The 15,496-nt window shown below is 43.4% G+C and overlaps 1 protein-coding gene across 5 annotated transcripts in view; it reads right to left on the bottom strand.

Moving 5' to 3' along the window:
* LOC110957778 (muscarinic acetylcholine receptor M4-like) overlaps nucleotides 1–15,073 on the bottom strand; it is a 58,520-nt gene extending 43,447 nt beyond the window's left edge. For all 5 annotated transcript variants that reach the window (XR_007939457.1, XR_007939458.1, XR_007939459.1 and 2 more), the window contains exon 1: nucleotides 14,749–15,073. Coding sequence is in view for 1 of the 5 variants with exons in the window: in XM_022203980.2 (XP_022059672.1) it covers nucleotides 14,749–14,803 (55 nt within the window). In the remaining 4 variants the exon portion in view is untranslated. The remainder of the gene's footprint in view (nucleotides 1–14,748) is intronic.
* Between the last annotated feature and the right edge of the window lie 423 nt (nucleotides 15,074–15,496).

Raw genomic sequence — 15,496 nt, 5'->3', positions numbered from 1 at the left:
TCCAGATGAGGTAAAACATCGTCTCCAGAAGATGATCAAAGTTCTATCATCTATAAACTATCAGGTGTGACATCATCAGATGACCACATTTTGTAAAAAAACCTTTCCCTCCTCTTCCTTTATGGACCTCATAGATCTGCATATTCTAGAGAAAGCCACATTTCAGTAGCCTAGCCGCGCTAGACCCATGTTTCTGACGGCACAAGGGTCTAGGGCCGCTCGACAGGGAGGGAGGCGGGCTAAAAGGTTGTCTTTCAAATCACTCTGCAGCAATTGGGTAGGTATACAACCAATCAGCGCAACGAATAGGCTGACGTAGTTCCTAGAGCGCTGGCGGATTGTGGCTAAGTCCCATTAGCTTCCCAACCAGCGGAGCCAACTGGTATATTAAGGATTTGCCATATCCCGTCGGCATAAGTCCAAATACGTCTTTCTTCTCAATGAAACACTTCAGTACCGTCCTTTGTTTATCTTTCAAGTTGAATTTTAGCTTCAAATCTTTAAGGGCTGTGGACAAAGCCGAGTCCAAAGATAACTGTTTATTGTGCGCCGGTTGTTTCTGTCAGAATCGTCACGCCTCTGTCGTCACTTAGTTACGCCCGCCTTCTGACTCTACACTTCATGGTGATTGGTCCGGCCAGTTTTAGGAGAATCCAGCCTCGAGCCTTATGGAGGGTAACTAGACCCACCCTGGCAGAGAATTAAATTCGTTGCCGTGGGTTGTCTAGCGCGGCTAGGCTAACATTTCAGCCATTTCAAGAGAGAAAGAGATTATTTTCATGGATAAAACTTTAAATATTTAACTTACAGACAGAGATGAGTTGTAGGGGTTAATTAACAGATTAATTAGTTGATGACCAACACTCCTGTAGGGATTAATGACCTCTAGTATGTTTGGGTAAAGAAGTGTTCTTGTAGGACACCAACACATGTGAGAAAGACAGTAGAAGTGGAACTACAAACTCATGCTACCACATCTGGAAAAACAACCAAAACAAGCAGATTTCTGGTGTTTTTTTGTTGTTTTTTGCTGTTTTTTTTGTTCCTCCTGTTGGTTAATTTGTCAGAGCAACACAGAGTCGTGCATCTCCATGGAAACAGAACAACTGGAAGTGGAGACAATCTAATGGTGGGTTTTGTTTGGAACTTAAAACGCCATAAATCATAAAAAATAGCGAGCAAAGGTTGAATTTGTTGGACTGGATTCTAATGTACAACATAAAGTTCCCACAGGTGTCTCTGAATACGCGAAAACTATGAACTCTGTTGTGTTATTTAAAGTTTGAAATGGTTTCTATACTAGTCTAATATCAGTTCAGTTTTACAGGATTCACAGCTGATCTGTGGAGTCTTGCTTGTTTTTTTAGTGCTAATTATTAGTGTTTTGCCCTTATTTTTAAATGAGAAATGTGTAATAAATTCATTTTGATAACTGTGAGCTGCAGAAACTTGGGAATCCGACACTTTTTTCTTGTTTTTTTCATTGTTTCTGGCTCTCATAAATAGTGTAATTTTTGTTTTTTTTTTAACAGATAACATGTCTTTAAAAGCAGTCAGTGGGTTTTGGGGTTCAGAAGCTGAATTAGATCACTGTGGGCTCCATCTACAGTATGATCTACAAACATTAAAAAGGTCTTATTATTTCAGTAAAGCAGGATTGTTTAGATCAGTTAACAGCCACACTTTTTGAAAAGATCCTGGGTTGAAATAAAGCAGAACTATCCTTTAATACAGAGACTGTCTGTATTGTCAGTGATCAGGAGTCGTCTTCCATCCTTTGTTCCTCCTCCAGTCTGTTTCTGTTTCTGTCCATCTGTGGACATCCTCCTCCCTTCCTCTTCATCTCTTCATCTCTTCTCGTCTCTGTCCTCCGGCCAGGCCACTGGTTTGTTCTTGTTCCGCTTTCAGTTTGTTCTTCGCCCCCCGAGCTCCTCACAGCATCACCAATCCATCGTTCACAGAGCCGAGCCGGCGGCGCTCTGAGGCTCTATGTGGAGACATTAGCTATTCTATTTGACACATTCACGGTGTTAGAAAGCTCCTTTCTGCTGTCACTCTGTTGGGTTCTGGTGTGTTTCTCTCCTATTCTTTGGTCCAGATCCATCATTATGTTAAATCTGTGGTTAGCTGGAAAGCAGTCATCTACACTAATAAATGAACTGTTCCAGTGTTTGACCATCATGTTGTATTTGGTGGGGCTGACCACCATCACCTCACAGCTAGAAGATCCCTGGTTCTCCTTCCTGGGATCTGTCTGCATGGCTCCAGCCCCATACCCATAGCAGGACCCTGATGAGGATTAAATGTTGTACAGATGATGGACAGATGTTTGATTTGGTCTGGCTTTCTTTATTGGCTGCCGTTTACTGGATTCTGTTTGGAAAACCATCTACAGTCATCTTATCTGTTTTTAAATGTTTTAGTCTGTACTAAACACAACCACCGGTGAAAGAACTGGTCCAAAAAATAATAATCTGGCAGCAAATCTAAAGGTGGATCCACATCAGGAGAGCATTTCGGGGCATTTCTGGGATATTTTAGTTCCAGTTTATCGTTCTGTGAGATACTAGACTGGAAATGTTTGTCAGTAACACTTTTCTGCTAATGGAAGCTGGGCTCAAACCTGAAGACAAACTGAAACCTATAGAGACTAAGAGAACGTACTAGAAAACCCACTGAACCACAACCACACAGCCCAGAGATGACCATAACCTGCCCTGTTGTTGAACAAAAGTAATTCCAGACGGCTACGAGCAGCTCGCATCACTGAGGCAACGTTTGTCCTGAAAAGGGCAAAAAAAGGAGGAAAACCAGAGTTTGTGACCTCCTGGATAGAGTCTGCAGACAGACACACCAATAAAACAGGAATCCCAATCAATTAAAACCCTTATAGGTCTATTTTTAAATCAGTCTCGCTAACAGATAACAAACAGGAGGTTAGCAGAATAGGCTAGCACTGCCGCTTAGAATATTTACAGTTTACAATCTGATTTCTTTACACATGAAGAACATCTAGTAAAAATAATCCAACAACCTCAGGACTCTGGGCTCCATCTGTGGCTGTAATAATTAATGTAATGAGTAGTATTCTATCTGAATAAAGACTGAATATGGAAATGATCATTAATGACTTCCTGCTCACGTTCCACTAAAGTCGACTTCTTTGGGTCGTTACTGTGCAGAGATAGATTTTAATCCTGCTAAAACAAGTTTCTCTGAAAATATGAAAACATCTGGGATGAAACAGAAGAGCAGACATCCCAGAATCACATAAATGTGAAACGATAGCAAACTGCATGAACCGTCCAAAACTGCAGTATTTCCTTTATGAGGAACCGAAAACTAAAACTTTATGAAGGCTACATTAAAAACACAGATCCTAAATAGAAACATCATTCAGCTAAAGGGAAAACACCTCCTGCTTCTGACACACATGGTGGAAAATCTGTGAGAATGGCAGTGATTTCCAGTCACTTAGAGCAGGAACACGGTTAGAACATGAGCTGAGAACACGTATGGGCTCCACATGGAAGGAAAAGAAACGGAATAATCTGATTATGAGGCATCACAGGGATAGAAAGATGTACAGGAATCAGCCTTTATTCTCTGCCTGAATGTGTGTTTTTCTTCCTCCAAACAGGGAGTATCTTTCCTAAACTGGATTCCAGAGAGAATAAAAGTTAAAATGCTGCTGAGCCGGTCCAGTTCAGAGACATCAGGGTTAGACCTGAGAGAAGAAGACACAGAACCTGGATGATTTCTGCTTCATTCATCAGAAAACACCTCAGTTCTAATAAGATTCCTGACAGCAGCGAGGTACGAATGCTCATTAACCACGCCTGACGAACGTCAGTGGGATTATTGCATTCGGTGCGGTATCTGGCTGGGTAAGTATGTATGTGGCTATGTCCGTTCCGATATCTCTGCAAGTGCTGAAGTCAGGATAATCAAACTTGGCACTGAAGATCAGTCTAAGGTCCCCTGCTCAGTTGTGGAGTTACAGGTCAGCAGATCAAGTAGGGAGGGAGATACGTACGATGATCAAAATTGATACATATTGCATCATTTGTATAGGAAGGACAGGGTTCTCGCCAGCAGAGGGCGTGGTTCTGCCCTCTACTGAGGGCTCGTCCAGTTAACAGAGTTTATGGTGATGATTAAAAAGCAGATGGATGCTTCTGAATTCAGGCTTTTTAAATGGTGGAAAGTAAAGGAGACGGGAAAGAGGTCAATCCACCTGAAAAACTGGTGAAGTTCTTTACCAGATGGTTGTTTTCCAGTTTAAGTTTTTTTTTTATAGAAACAGTGAAAACATGACATGCACAGAACTCTCAACAAACCGCCTAAAACCTTGTTGAAAATGTCATTTCCATTCCTGGAGAATTCTGAGGTTTAGTCTCCGTCCAAACCTTTTCTTTCCCCGATGAACACAGATCCATGGTTTATATTTTCTCCTGTTGACTGCTAGAAATCTCAGAGCCAGTTTATCGCTCTACATAACCCTAAAACAGAGGCTGATAAGACTTGCTGTAAGCCTCCAGACCAGTTTGAATGATGTTTTCTGTACTTTCCTTATTCTCTGAACCATTAAAAGCACCAGGGAGCTGAACTCTAAAACTGGCTGACTTGCTGTTAGAACGGCTACAGCTTGGTCAACAGAACACTTTTAGGGTCAAACTGTGCTTTAATGGTGGGCAGTGATGTTGATAAGTCTACTAATTGGTATTTTCGCCTTTTGTGTTGCTTTTAGTCTGTATTGTCGTTTTAAATTCCTCCTGTTGGTTCATGTGATGCTTAGTTTAAGCTCAGTGAATCCAGATCAGAACAAATCCTGGTTTTGTTGAACTTTCTCCGACTTCTTTTCTACCAGCTTCTCTTCACACACTTTGAATGAGCAGAAACAACGTTGTGACCTCATGTTTCTGTAAATAATTAGTGATATTCTTCTATCTTTATGCTCTCTAGATCCACCAGAATTCTCTTAAAGCTATTAAAGTCCAGCTCTGATAATCATGAGGAAAACACTTCCAGCAGAACAAGAACAAATGGAACATAATGAACTTTTGTTGTCTTATTTCCTCCACTGAATTCCCTCAGTGGCTTCCAATGACCATATCTACATCTGCATGAGATGTCCTCAGAAAAATGTCTCCATCAGGGTGGATTTCTGTCTGAAAATGATCAGATATCATCGAATGTTCGCCCACGTCTGAGTGAAACGTTCACGTGGTGAGCAACAAACATCAAAGTCTGCGTTAAATCCATGTCATTTACTGAGCTGAGCATATTTTACACACAATTCTCAGGAATTTCAACTAAACATTAAACAACAACGTACAGGACAAATCTGCGCAATGGAGGAGTACAATCAGACATTCATCACAGACTCACTTCATTGATAACAGAATACCGATTTCCTTCTGAAACGATGTGAAGATTTAGAGCCGTGGAACGTAGAATATTCTAGATTTATCAGTCAGCAGTAAACCTTTATTATAAAAGACGGAAATAATGGCCACTGAGGTATCGGCCAACACCGTTTGATCTATTTATATGCAGTCTTTTTAAATTAATGATGGCCAAAGAAATTAAATATTAGCAACGTCAGCATAATCAGCTCCAACGCCACCAGACTCCAGTTCTCTCCAGCAGCTGGAACAAATCCTCATCTTCCTCCCGTCAAAGCCAGATCCCCTAATTCCTCTATCACCCCTCTGCATCCTCCCTCTCCCTCCATCTCCACATCCCTCAGTGGCGTTCTGATGCCAGCTCACAGGAAAGCTCCAGAAGAATCATCTGGGAGTGACAACATTCAGACGCAAACATACAGCCTCACGGTGAACGTCCTCAGAAAGTAGGCCATTAACGGCTGGAAGCAGAGGAGACGCTGGTCCTCAGTAAACTGAAGCATGAATGAGGAAACCCGTCCACACAGGACAAGCTCGGATTTTTACTTCTGGGATGGTATTCAGAAGAACAACGTGTCAGAAGTCAAACAGTGGGTCCATGGCAGGACTGCAATGTTATGAATGTTTCCCTAAAAACTAGATTTTCTGGTCCACCAAAATGAATTAGAAATCTTTTCTGCAGCGACGCAGCCGATCAGAGAAAGCAGAGGACGCCGTTTCACCTCAAAGACAAACATCTCCTGATCACAGGAAACATAACCTTCTTGTTATGTTTCAGGTCAAACTGACTCATTTTAAAGTGAAGTATTCTTTCAGGATGAATCTTCTTCTGACCGGTTTAATAAGTTTCAAATGAAAATGGTTAATTTCACATTTTTACCCACCATGAGCAGAAGACGTGTTTATTTATGAACCACACAAAAAACAACCTTTTATTTTTAAACTATTTTATTTTATATGTAGGTCTTTTAATGTACCTTGAGATATAAACTATGTTTATTAGGATATTTTGGTTTCTGGCATTACACGTGACCTAGAAACATGGCTGGTGTTCCCGATAAACGAACCCAACAGGAGGATTAGTTTACTCTGATTTATGGATTCAGGACACTGATGAGGAACATCTGGTAGAAAACCTGAGGCTATCAGGTGGATTGTTCTGTCTCCATGTGGTTGGGTGATGGAATGATTTCTGGAGATCTGATTGATCACAGCTGGATGAAGACTGAGCTCCACATCCACCTGCTACACATCAGGACTGATTACCTGGAGATCCAGACCTCCTCCCAGTCCTGGTTCTACCCACCTCCTGACCCGTTGGATTGGTCCAGAACCACAACTCCTCCTCCCAGAAGACCCCAGCATCACCACACCTGAGCTGAATCTCCAGCAGACTGTCAGTGGGGCTGCTGGGGTTTAACAAACAGGTTGTCCTGGTGTCTTCTGCTTCCTCTGCTAAAACAGCTTCTGGTGTCCTGTAGGTGTTTGAGCCACTGAGAGGTGGAGATTCAGGTCCAGTTAGTTCATTAACGATCACTGTGCACTCAGTAGTAGTTTCTGTTTATTGAGGGTGTGTTCAGGGTTGGATGAGGAGTCTAGTGTTTGGTTTTATTTATCCACCAGCCCTGTTTTCCTTTGTTTGAACACATTTTTATGTTAATTTTGTCACTGAGTTATAAACTCCTTCACCCTAACCACTGATATCTGGTGGTTTTGTCGCTAACCCTGGCATTGGGTTCCATAAACGGGAACACCATCAGAACCGTCTCCACTACAGCTAATTATTTTAGTTCTTTAAGTCGACACCTGTAAGATCTGAGTGTAAAACCAGATCTGAAGCCATCTAAAGTACAAATAGAAGTTTAAACTCCACAGTGAAGTCATTGATGATTAACGTGTTGCAGAAGAGGGTTTAAAAACACAATCTGATGCCTTTAAAAAGTTCTGTGTGTCTGTTCTTCATACATTCAAGAGCTGGAAGAAAAATGCAAGATAAGAGCGGTAGATATTCTGGAACAGACTTCTACTCTACACCAGTCTGATCTACTTTATTAAGGACTAGAAAGCTGCTGCGACAAACTGCATTTAATCTGGATTATTATGACGAGAGAACAGCAGCAGGAATGAAGAAAATATTCAGTGACAGAAAAACAGTTTAACACGATCAGGACTTTTTACCATACAGCATTTACTGACATATTTATTTATGTTATAAAAACTCACAATATTTGAGAAATATTTTCATCTTCAGTTGCTGTCAGGTTAAACCTGAATAAACAGATTTAAATGGAATAAATGATTTCAACTTTTATCATTCAGGAAAACAGAAATCAGGTAAACGATGTAGAAGCTGAAAAAAAGCTGAAAAAAATCTACTCGTGTTAGTGATGTGTTTTTTTTAAATAAATGTCGGGTTCTGCACTGGGATGTATTCATACTGAAGTTCAGTTAAAATGGAGGCTGTGCTCTTTATTTACCTGTTACCATGGTGACTGCAGGCATTTAACAATCAGTTTATTGGACAAAATAATCAGCTGTTCAGGAATAAAAACTCAGTTTAATGTTTCTGAATGAAATGATGGTGTTCTTAGTGACTGTTTGAGTTCACGCTGAAAATCTAGAAACTAACAGAATTTAACAGCAAGAATCCCACAGATAGAGAATTTAACTAACATGATTTAATAATTAAAGATTTGATTATGTTTATTGTGACATTAAACAGAAGAAATAGCCTAAAACACTCACATTATGACTTCAGTCTGTTCTGTTTCAAATGAGAGAAAAAAGAAGAAATTTGCTAAAATCCAAATTGGAATGATGCTTTGGTTTAGTTTTCTCATTTTTCATTGTCGAACGAACCACGATTAAAACTAGAAAAGCCCTCAGAGAGCTCAGTCCTCCTCCAAGGCTGCTCAGTCGTTGTATCATCTCACCCTTACCCTTAGATATGCACAAAATGTAAATACTGCAATAAAAAACTGGTAATGGAAACACCTGAATTTCGAAAAAGGAGTAAAATATCGCTAAAAAGTTTTTACGCTCTCATGAGGTGGTTCTTCAGACGTTTCGATATTGAAAAATATCGCAAAAGCGCAATGGAAATGCGTTTTCCGCAATTCTACGTCACTGGACGTGACGTACCTGGTCACATGACCAGTTCTCTCGGAGTAAACATGGCGCGGTACGTGTGGACAAAGAGGAGACCCAGACTTTTCTTGCCCTTATTCTTGAGAAAAACATCACTGCCATACCAGACAGCAAACAGCAGAGGAATGCAGAGTGTTAGAAGGAGATAGAAACGGAAATGAAGGAGAATCTTCCTGCAGTGAAATCTCGCGGGATGATATTTTACGAGAGTTACGATGCTTCTGCCCAGAACAACCTTCAATGGAAACACGTTCAAAGCGCAAATATACTTTGTCGAAATTTTAGAAATATCGCTTTTATTTTGCGAAAAACTGTAATGGAAACCCAACTACTGATGGCTGAAACCTTGAAAACATTTGTGGCAGAAATCACGTCACCATAGAATGTGCCCATTTACTATAGATGTACCCACAAACACAATGACCTGCTCTGAGCACAGGCGTGTGTTCTGTATGTGTATGTTATGTGCGGATACCGGATCACATGACCTAAACATGTAGCCGGCGGCTCAGAAACACCCCCACAGTTTTAATCAGTTGTTCCTTGGATCATTTCTGATGGATAAGTCCTGATAAGTCCTCAGAGGTGGATTTGTAGTAGGATCACAATCAGCTGATGTAGTGTTCACTGGTTGTCATGGTTACAGTGACGCCGTGCTGCTATCTGGCAATGATACAGAAATCTTTAACTAATCTGTGGATACAGACTAAAAGCTGCATCACTGCCAGAATCTGATCACTTGGTCCTTGAGTCATTTCTGAGCTTCAGTGAAAATTTCATCCAAATCCGTTGGTCTGTTTTTGAGTGATTATACGGACAGACAGATGTTGATCATCACATAACTCCTCCGTGTTCCTTGTCAGAGTAATAATGAGTAAATAATGTGACTTCCATTTTTGGTTTCAAAACAAAAAAACATTCGTAGAAAATTTCCAAAAATCATATTTGACTATGCCTTTTTTTTTATGATTCTAACAGCTTTTATTTTTCCATTTTTGAAACAGAAATTAATTTTTTTTGTCTTGAAATCAAAAATTATTCAGTTGTATTGATGTCCAAAAACCCCTAATATCCTTTACAAAAAGCCTAGAAGTTAAATTAAATAGAAAATTGGGGGAAAAAAACTACATTATAATGTTTTTATTTTCTGTGCTATATGCTGAATATGAATAAAACTGTAGAAAAACGTCCATATTGTTGGTAGAACTCTAAGCAGCCGACATTTCTCTCATCGTCATGTTCTCCCTTTAGGGTCCAGGAAACACATGTTGTTCTGTTGGGGTTATTAATGAGGTGGACAGACTTACATAGAGCCTCATAGATCCAGCTGGATTTTAATCAAATGTCTGAGTTCCATTTGTGTTTTTCATCCCACTCTAAAACGGCTCCAGAGAAATATCTGCATGATGGAGTTCTGGCTGTCCAGTGACTGGATCATGTTTTAAACCTTCTGTTAATTAGCATTTTATCATTCATGAGGGATAAATTTACCACATCAGTGATTCTTTGCTTGGAACTGTTCTCATGGTCCAACACTGGCAGAGGCTCCAAAACGGTTCCATTTCTTTTAACTGTTGATTCATTCAGGTGTGGCTTTGTCCTCTTTGATAGAGCTCTCTGATGCTGATTTAAACGGTGCAACAGATCATTGGTGTGTCTCCAGTAGAGGCAACTATTACAAGATTTCTGCTGACAGTCTCTGGTTTCTGTCAACATTTTCCTTTCTGGAGCCAAAATACTTCTGCGCTGTTTCTTTTTGAGATAAGATCTTCCTTTCCAGCTTTTCTCTACTGTTCCTCATTATTTCACTGTGTATATGTGCACGTCAACAAGCTGTGCATGTAAATAAATACATTAGAAAAGCTCAAATCAGAATAAATATATTAAAACAGACATTTCTAGATTAGTCGTAAAAAAACAAAGTTCCACAAACAGTCTACAATAAAAAGGTGTGAAGGAGTTAGGAACCACAATGCATTTTTTCAACTTTGCTGCAACTCATTCATGGACTATATGAACAAAAATGGCAATAAAGACATATTTAACTCTTCACTCCAAGATGTTTTCACTCACTGCGGGTTCATTTTTCACCACAACATAAAGTCCAGCTCCTCCATGGAAACAGAACCAGCGAGGGTAGAACTAGAGAACTCAGGAATCTCTTCTGGGATGTTTAACTGAGTTAGAATGCAACAAGAAACACACTCAGAGAGGCAGTCCTCCTCCAAGGCTGCTCAGTTCTCCTCCACGGCTGCTCAGTCCTCCCCCAAGGCTGCTCAGTCCTCCTCCAAGGCTGCTCAGTTCTCCTCCACGGCTGCTCAGTCCTCCCCCAAGGCTGCTCAGTCCTCCCCCACGGCTGCTCAGTCCTCCTCCACGGCTGCTCAGTCCTCCTCCAAGGCTGCTCAGTCCTCCTCCATGGCTGCTCAGTCCTCCTCCATGCTGCTCAGTCCTCCTCCAAGGCTGCTCAGTTCTCCTCCAAGGCTGCTCAGTCCTCCCCCAAGGCTGCTCAGTCCTCCTCCACGGCTGCTCAGTCCTCCCCCAAGGCTGCTCAGTCCTCCCCCACGGCTGCTCAGTCCTCCTCCACGGCTGCTCAGTCCTCCTCCAAGGCTGCTCAGTCCTCCTCCATGGCTGCTCAGTCCTCCTCCATGCTGCTCAGTCCTCCTCCAAGGCTGCTCAGTTCTCCTCCAAGGCTGCTCAGTCCTCCCCCAAGGCTGCTCAGTCCTCCTCCACGGCTGCTCAGTCCTCCTCCACGGCTGCTCAGTCCTCCTCCATGCTGCTCAGTCCTCCTCCACGGCTGCTCAGTCCTCCTCCACGGCTGCTCAGTTCTCCTCCAAGGCTGCTCAGTCCTCCTCCACAGCTGCTCAGTCCTCCTCCATGCTGCTCAGTCCTCCTCCACGGCTGCTCAGTCCTCCCCCACGGCTGCTCAGTCCTCCTCCACGGCTGCTCAGTCCTCCTCCAAGGCTGCTCAGTCCTCCTCCATGGCTGCTCAGTCCTCCTCCATGCTGCTCAGTCCTCCTCCACGGCTGCTCAGTTCTCCTCCAAGGCTGCTCAGTCCTCCTCCACGGCTGCTCAGTCCTCCTCCAAGGCTGCTCAGTTCTCCTCCACGGCTGCTCAGTCCTCCCCCAAGGCTGCTCAGTCCTCCCCCACGGCTGCTCAGTCCTCCTCCACGGCTGCTCAGTCCTCCTCCATGGCTGCTCAGTCCTCCTCCATGCTGCTCAGTCCTCCTCCAAGGCTGCTCAGTTCTCCTCCACGGCTGCTCAGTCCTCCCCCAAGGCTGCTCAGTCCTCCTCCACGGCTGCTCAGTCCTCCTCCAAGGCTGCTCAGTCCTCCTCCATGGCTGCTCAGTCCTCCTCCATGCTGCTCAGTCCTCCTCCATGCTGCTCAGTCCTCCTCCACGGCTGCTCAGTCCTCCCCCAAGGCTGCTCAGTCCTCCTCCACGGCTGCTCAGTCCTCCCCCACGGCTGCTCAGTCCTCCTCCACGGCTGCTCAGTCCTCCTCCATGGCTGCTCAGTCCTCCTCCATGCTGCTCAGTCCTCCTCCAAGGCTGCTCAGTTCTCCTCCACGGCTGCTCAGTCCTCCCCCAAGGCTGCTCAGTCCTCCTCCACGGCTGCTCAGTCCTCCTCCAAGGCTGCTCAGTCCTCCTCCAAGGCTGCTCAGTCCTCCTCCATGGCTGCTCAGTCCTCCTCCACGGCTGCTCAGTCCTCCCCCAAGGCTGCTCAGTCCTCCTCCACGGCTGCTCAGTCCTCCTCCAAGGCTGCTCAGTCCTCCTCCAAGGCTGCTCAGTCCTCCTCCATGCTGCTCAGTCCTCCTCCACGGCTGCTCAGTTCTCCTCCAAGGCTGCTCAGTCCTCCTCCACGGCTGCTCAGTCCTCCTCCATGCTGCTCAGTCCTCCTCCACGGCTGCTCAGTCCTCCTCCACGGCTGCTCAGTCCTCCTCCACGGCTGCTCAGTCCTCCTCCATGGCTGCCTAGTTGGATCATTTCCAACGGAGGAAATGTTCCAAAACTTCGTGGCAGAAATCACGTCACAATAGAATGTGTCCATTCAATACAGATGTACCCACAAACTAAATGACCTGATCACAGGGGTGTGTTTGTTATGTACGGATACTGGATCACGTGACCTAAATATGTAGCGGGTTGCGGGAATTGATGGGACTCAGAAACACCCCCACAATTTCGTTCCTTGGATCATTTCTGATGGATAAGTCCTGATAAGTCCTCAGTGGTGGATTTGTAGTAGGATCACAATCAGCTGATGCAATGTTCACTGACAGACAGATGATGATCATCACTCCTTGGCAGATTAATAAATGGAGAAAATAACCAGTGGATTACTTAATTACTTAATAGAAACAGAAATAGAATCAGCAGTGATATTTATATCAGACCTGTGGGTGATTTTTGAAGCAGAAATATCAAATCTATTGGACTTTAGAGCCTTCGCTTTTAAAGAACGGACAGAAACCAGATTCAGTCAAATGTCATCACGGTCGTGGGGGTGGAGTCTATCCCAGCTGACTGAAGGTGAAGGTTCACCTGGACAGGTAACAGCCTATCACAGGGCTACACATAGAGACAAACAATCACTCTCACATTCACACTTACAGTTTAGAATCACCAGCTATTAACCTCAGCATGTTTGTGGACTGTGGGAGGAAGCTGGAGAACCTGGAGAAAAGCCACACATGTACAGAAGAACATGGAGACTCCATGCAGAAAGATCCCAGGAAGGCCGGGACACGAACCGGGATCTTCTAGCTGTGAGGTGACAGAAGTAACCACTGTCTAATTGCTCCACTAGTGACCAGCTGAAGGTGAACAGACGCTGGAGCTGCAGGCGAGCAGAAAAATTAGCATATTCCCAGATCCATGTGTTCTACATCTAAGCCCATTTAAAGGCATGAAGGGATTATTTTACTGGGAAATAAACTTCTAAATGTGTGATTGTGATGAGCAGAGATGAGTGTTTAGGGCTTAATCAATGCTGAGGGTTAATTTGTAATGAAGAAAACCTCAACATCATGGAACAGATAGATGTGTTCTCTGCAGGAGAGAGGCTGGAAATAAGATGGAACCAGGAGGAGAGACGGATGAGATGGAGATGGAGGGGAACGTCACATCAACCCCCCGATGTTCTATCTAGAACTCAGAGCTGTCAGTCATCCTCTCAGTCATCCTCTTCCATCTGGATTTATAGCCAATGATGATCTCATTCCACCGTAAACCGTCAGTCGTTTCGGTAAACTCTACCATCAGCACAACTTTGGACTGAAATGTTTTCTGTTAAATCAGCCACAATAAAACATCACACAGGTTTTCCTCACGTCTCTCTGAGCATCCTCTGAGCTGTGAGTCTTTCTAACATCCATGTAACCATCAACACGCTGCAGAACATTTCCTCATAGGATTCCTTACATGTTCTCTGCAGTCACACCAGCGTCCCATATTCATCGTCTCTGTTTTAGCCTTTCTGCCAAGACGTGAGAAGATCAGGAAAAAGAAGAGGAGAAGGAGTTTATTGAAGCTTTTTAATCTCTGAAAGCCTAAATCTCCTCATCCCACCGCTCTGGTTCTGTTCTCCTCCTTCACTTCTTCTGTTTTCCTGCACGCCTTTTTTCCCTCCTCATCTTTACATTTTCCTCTTTGGCCCCGAGGAAACACCAGCAACACCGAAACACCACCAGAAAATAAACACCACTGCCCCTGCTACTGCTGCTCTGTTTGTATTTTAGAACATAAAGATGTAAAATAAATAATAGAATAGAATAGAGCGTATCTGATTGGAATTTACCTGCTTCTCCTGTTATTACTAATTCAAGGCTGTTTTAATGAAGCAGGTGTTTGTAGAGCCTGAAATGTTCCATTTATTTACCAGAATTCTTCCAGTATTACTGTGTTAGGTTATACAGTATAACTATGCAGTGATAGTAGTAGTACTGGTAGTCTGGTGTTTAATGTAGGAGCAGGTGTGTTTGTAGAGCCTGAAATGTATTTATTCAGTATTCTTACATTATTATAGTGTCAGATTATAGCAGTATTTATAGTGTTTAATGCAGCGGATTATTGTGATTATTGAGTTGGACATGAACTTATTCAGGCTCCAGTAAAACACCTGAACATCTGCACACCTGAACATCTGCACACCTGCTGGAATCCGTTCTTATTGGCTCCAGTGTTTATTAATGAACTCACCGGTGAAGTTCCAGAGGGGCTGCAGCCCTCCGGTTCCGTTACTGTCCTTACTCATGTTTCATGGCGAGGCTCCTCCACCTCTGTCCTCCGCTCCAAGTTTCCCGCGGCTGTCACACCTGCTGTAGTCCCGTGGATTTCTCCCGTGGATTTCTCCCGGAGCTTCTCTCTTCTCAACAACAAACACAAACAGCTGCTGGAGCTTTTCGCCGATTTCCGTTTTTCTCTTATTAAGAACAAAGTATAAAACAAAAAAACCTCGCGCGCGCTCAGCTTCGGAGTCTCGCGCACCACACCGCGGCTCGTGAGCAGCGGAGAGAGAGAGAGAGAGGGAGCGGAGAGAGAGCGAGCTGTGATGTCACTGATTCTAGCCAATCGTCATGATTCTGGTTATTTAACGTTTGTGTTTATGGAGGATTTAATGTGAGATTCTGATTAATGAGCCAGAAATCATCAGCTGAGACGGACCTCACCTGTACAGAACACTCATAGTCTGGAGCTCTCTATACTGGGCTGTCAAACATAAGGTCAGCGGGCCGAAACCGGCCCTCCAAAGCGTCCAATCAGGTCCAGCTTTAGAAAATGAATCCTGACTGTGAAATATTTAAATCAGTGGGAGGAACGAGATTAAAATATTGATCTAATTATTAACAGGCTTTATAATTAATTATTCACAATTTTGTCCAGATCAATATTTGACACAATAGATAAAGTTTTTCAGCTCAAATTAATGTTGGTTGAGACTGAATGG

Source organism: Acanthochromis polyacanthus, chromosome 22 (genome assembly GCF_021347895.1).
Source record: "Acanthochromis polyacanthus isolate Apoly-LR-REF ecotype Palm Island chromosome 22, KAUST_Apoly_ChrSc, whole genome shotgun sequence".
NCBI classification, from domain to species: domain Eukaryota; kingdom Metazoa; phylum Chordata; class Actinopteri; family Pomacentridae; genus Acanthochromis; species Acanthochromis polyacanthus.
The sequence above is the reverse complement of the archived record's forward strand: the minus strand, read 5'-3'. Positions and strand labels throughout refer to the sequence as shown.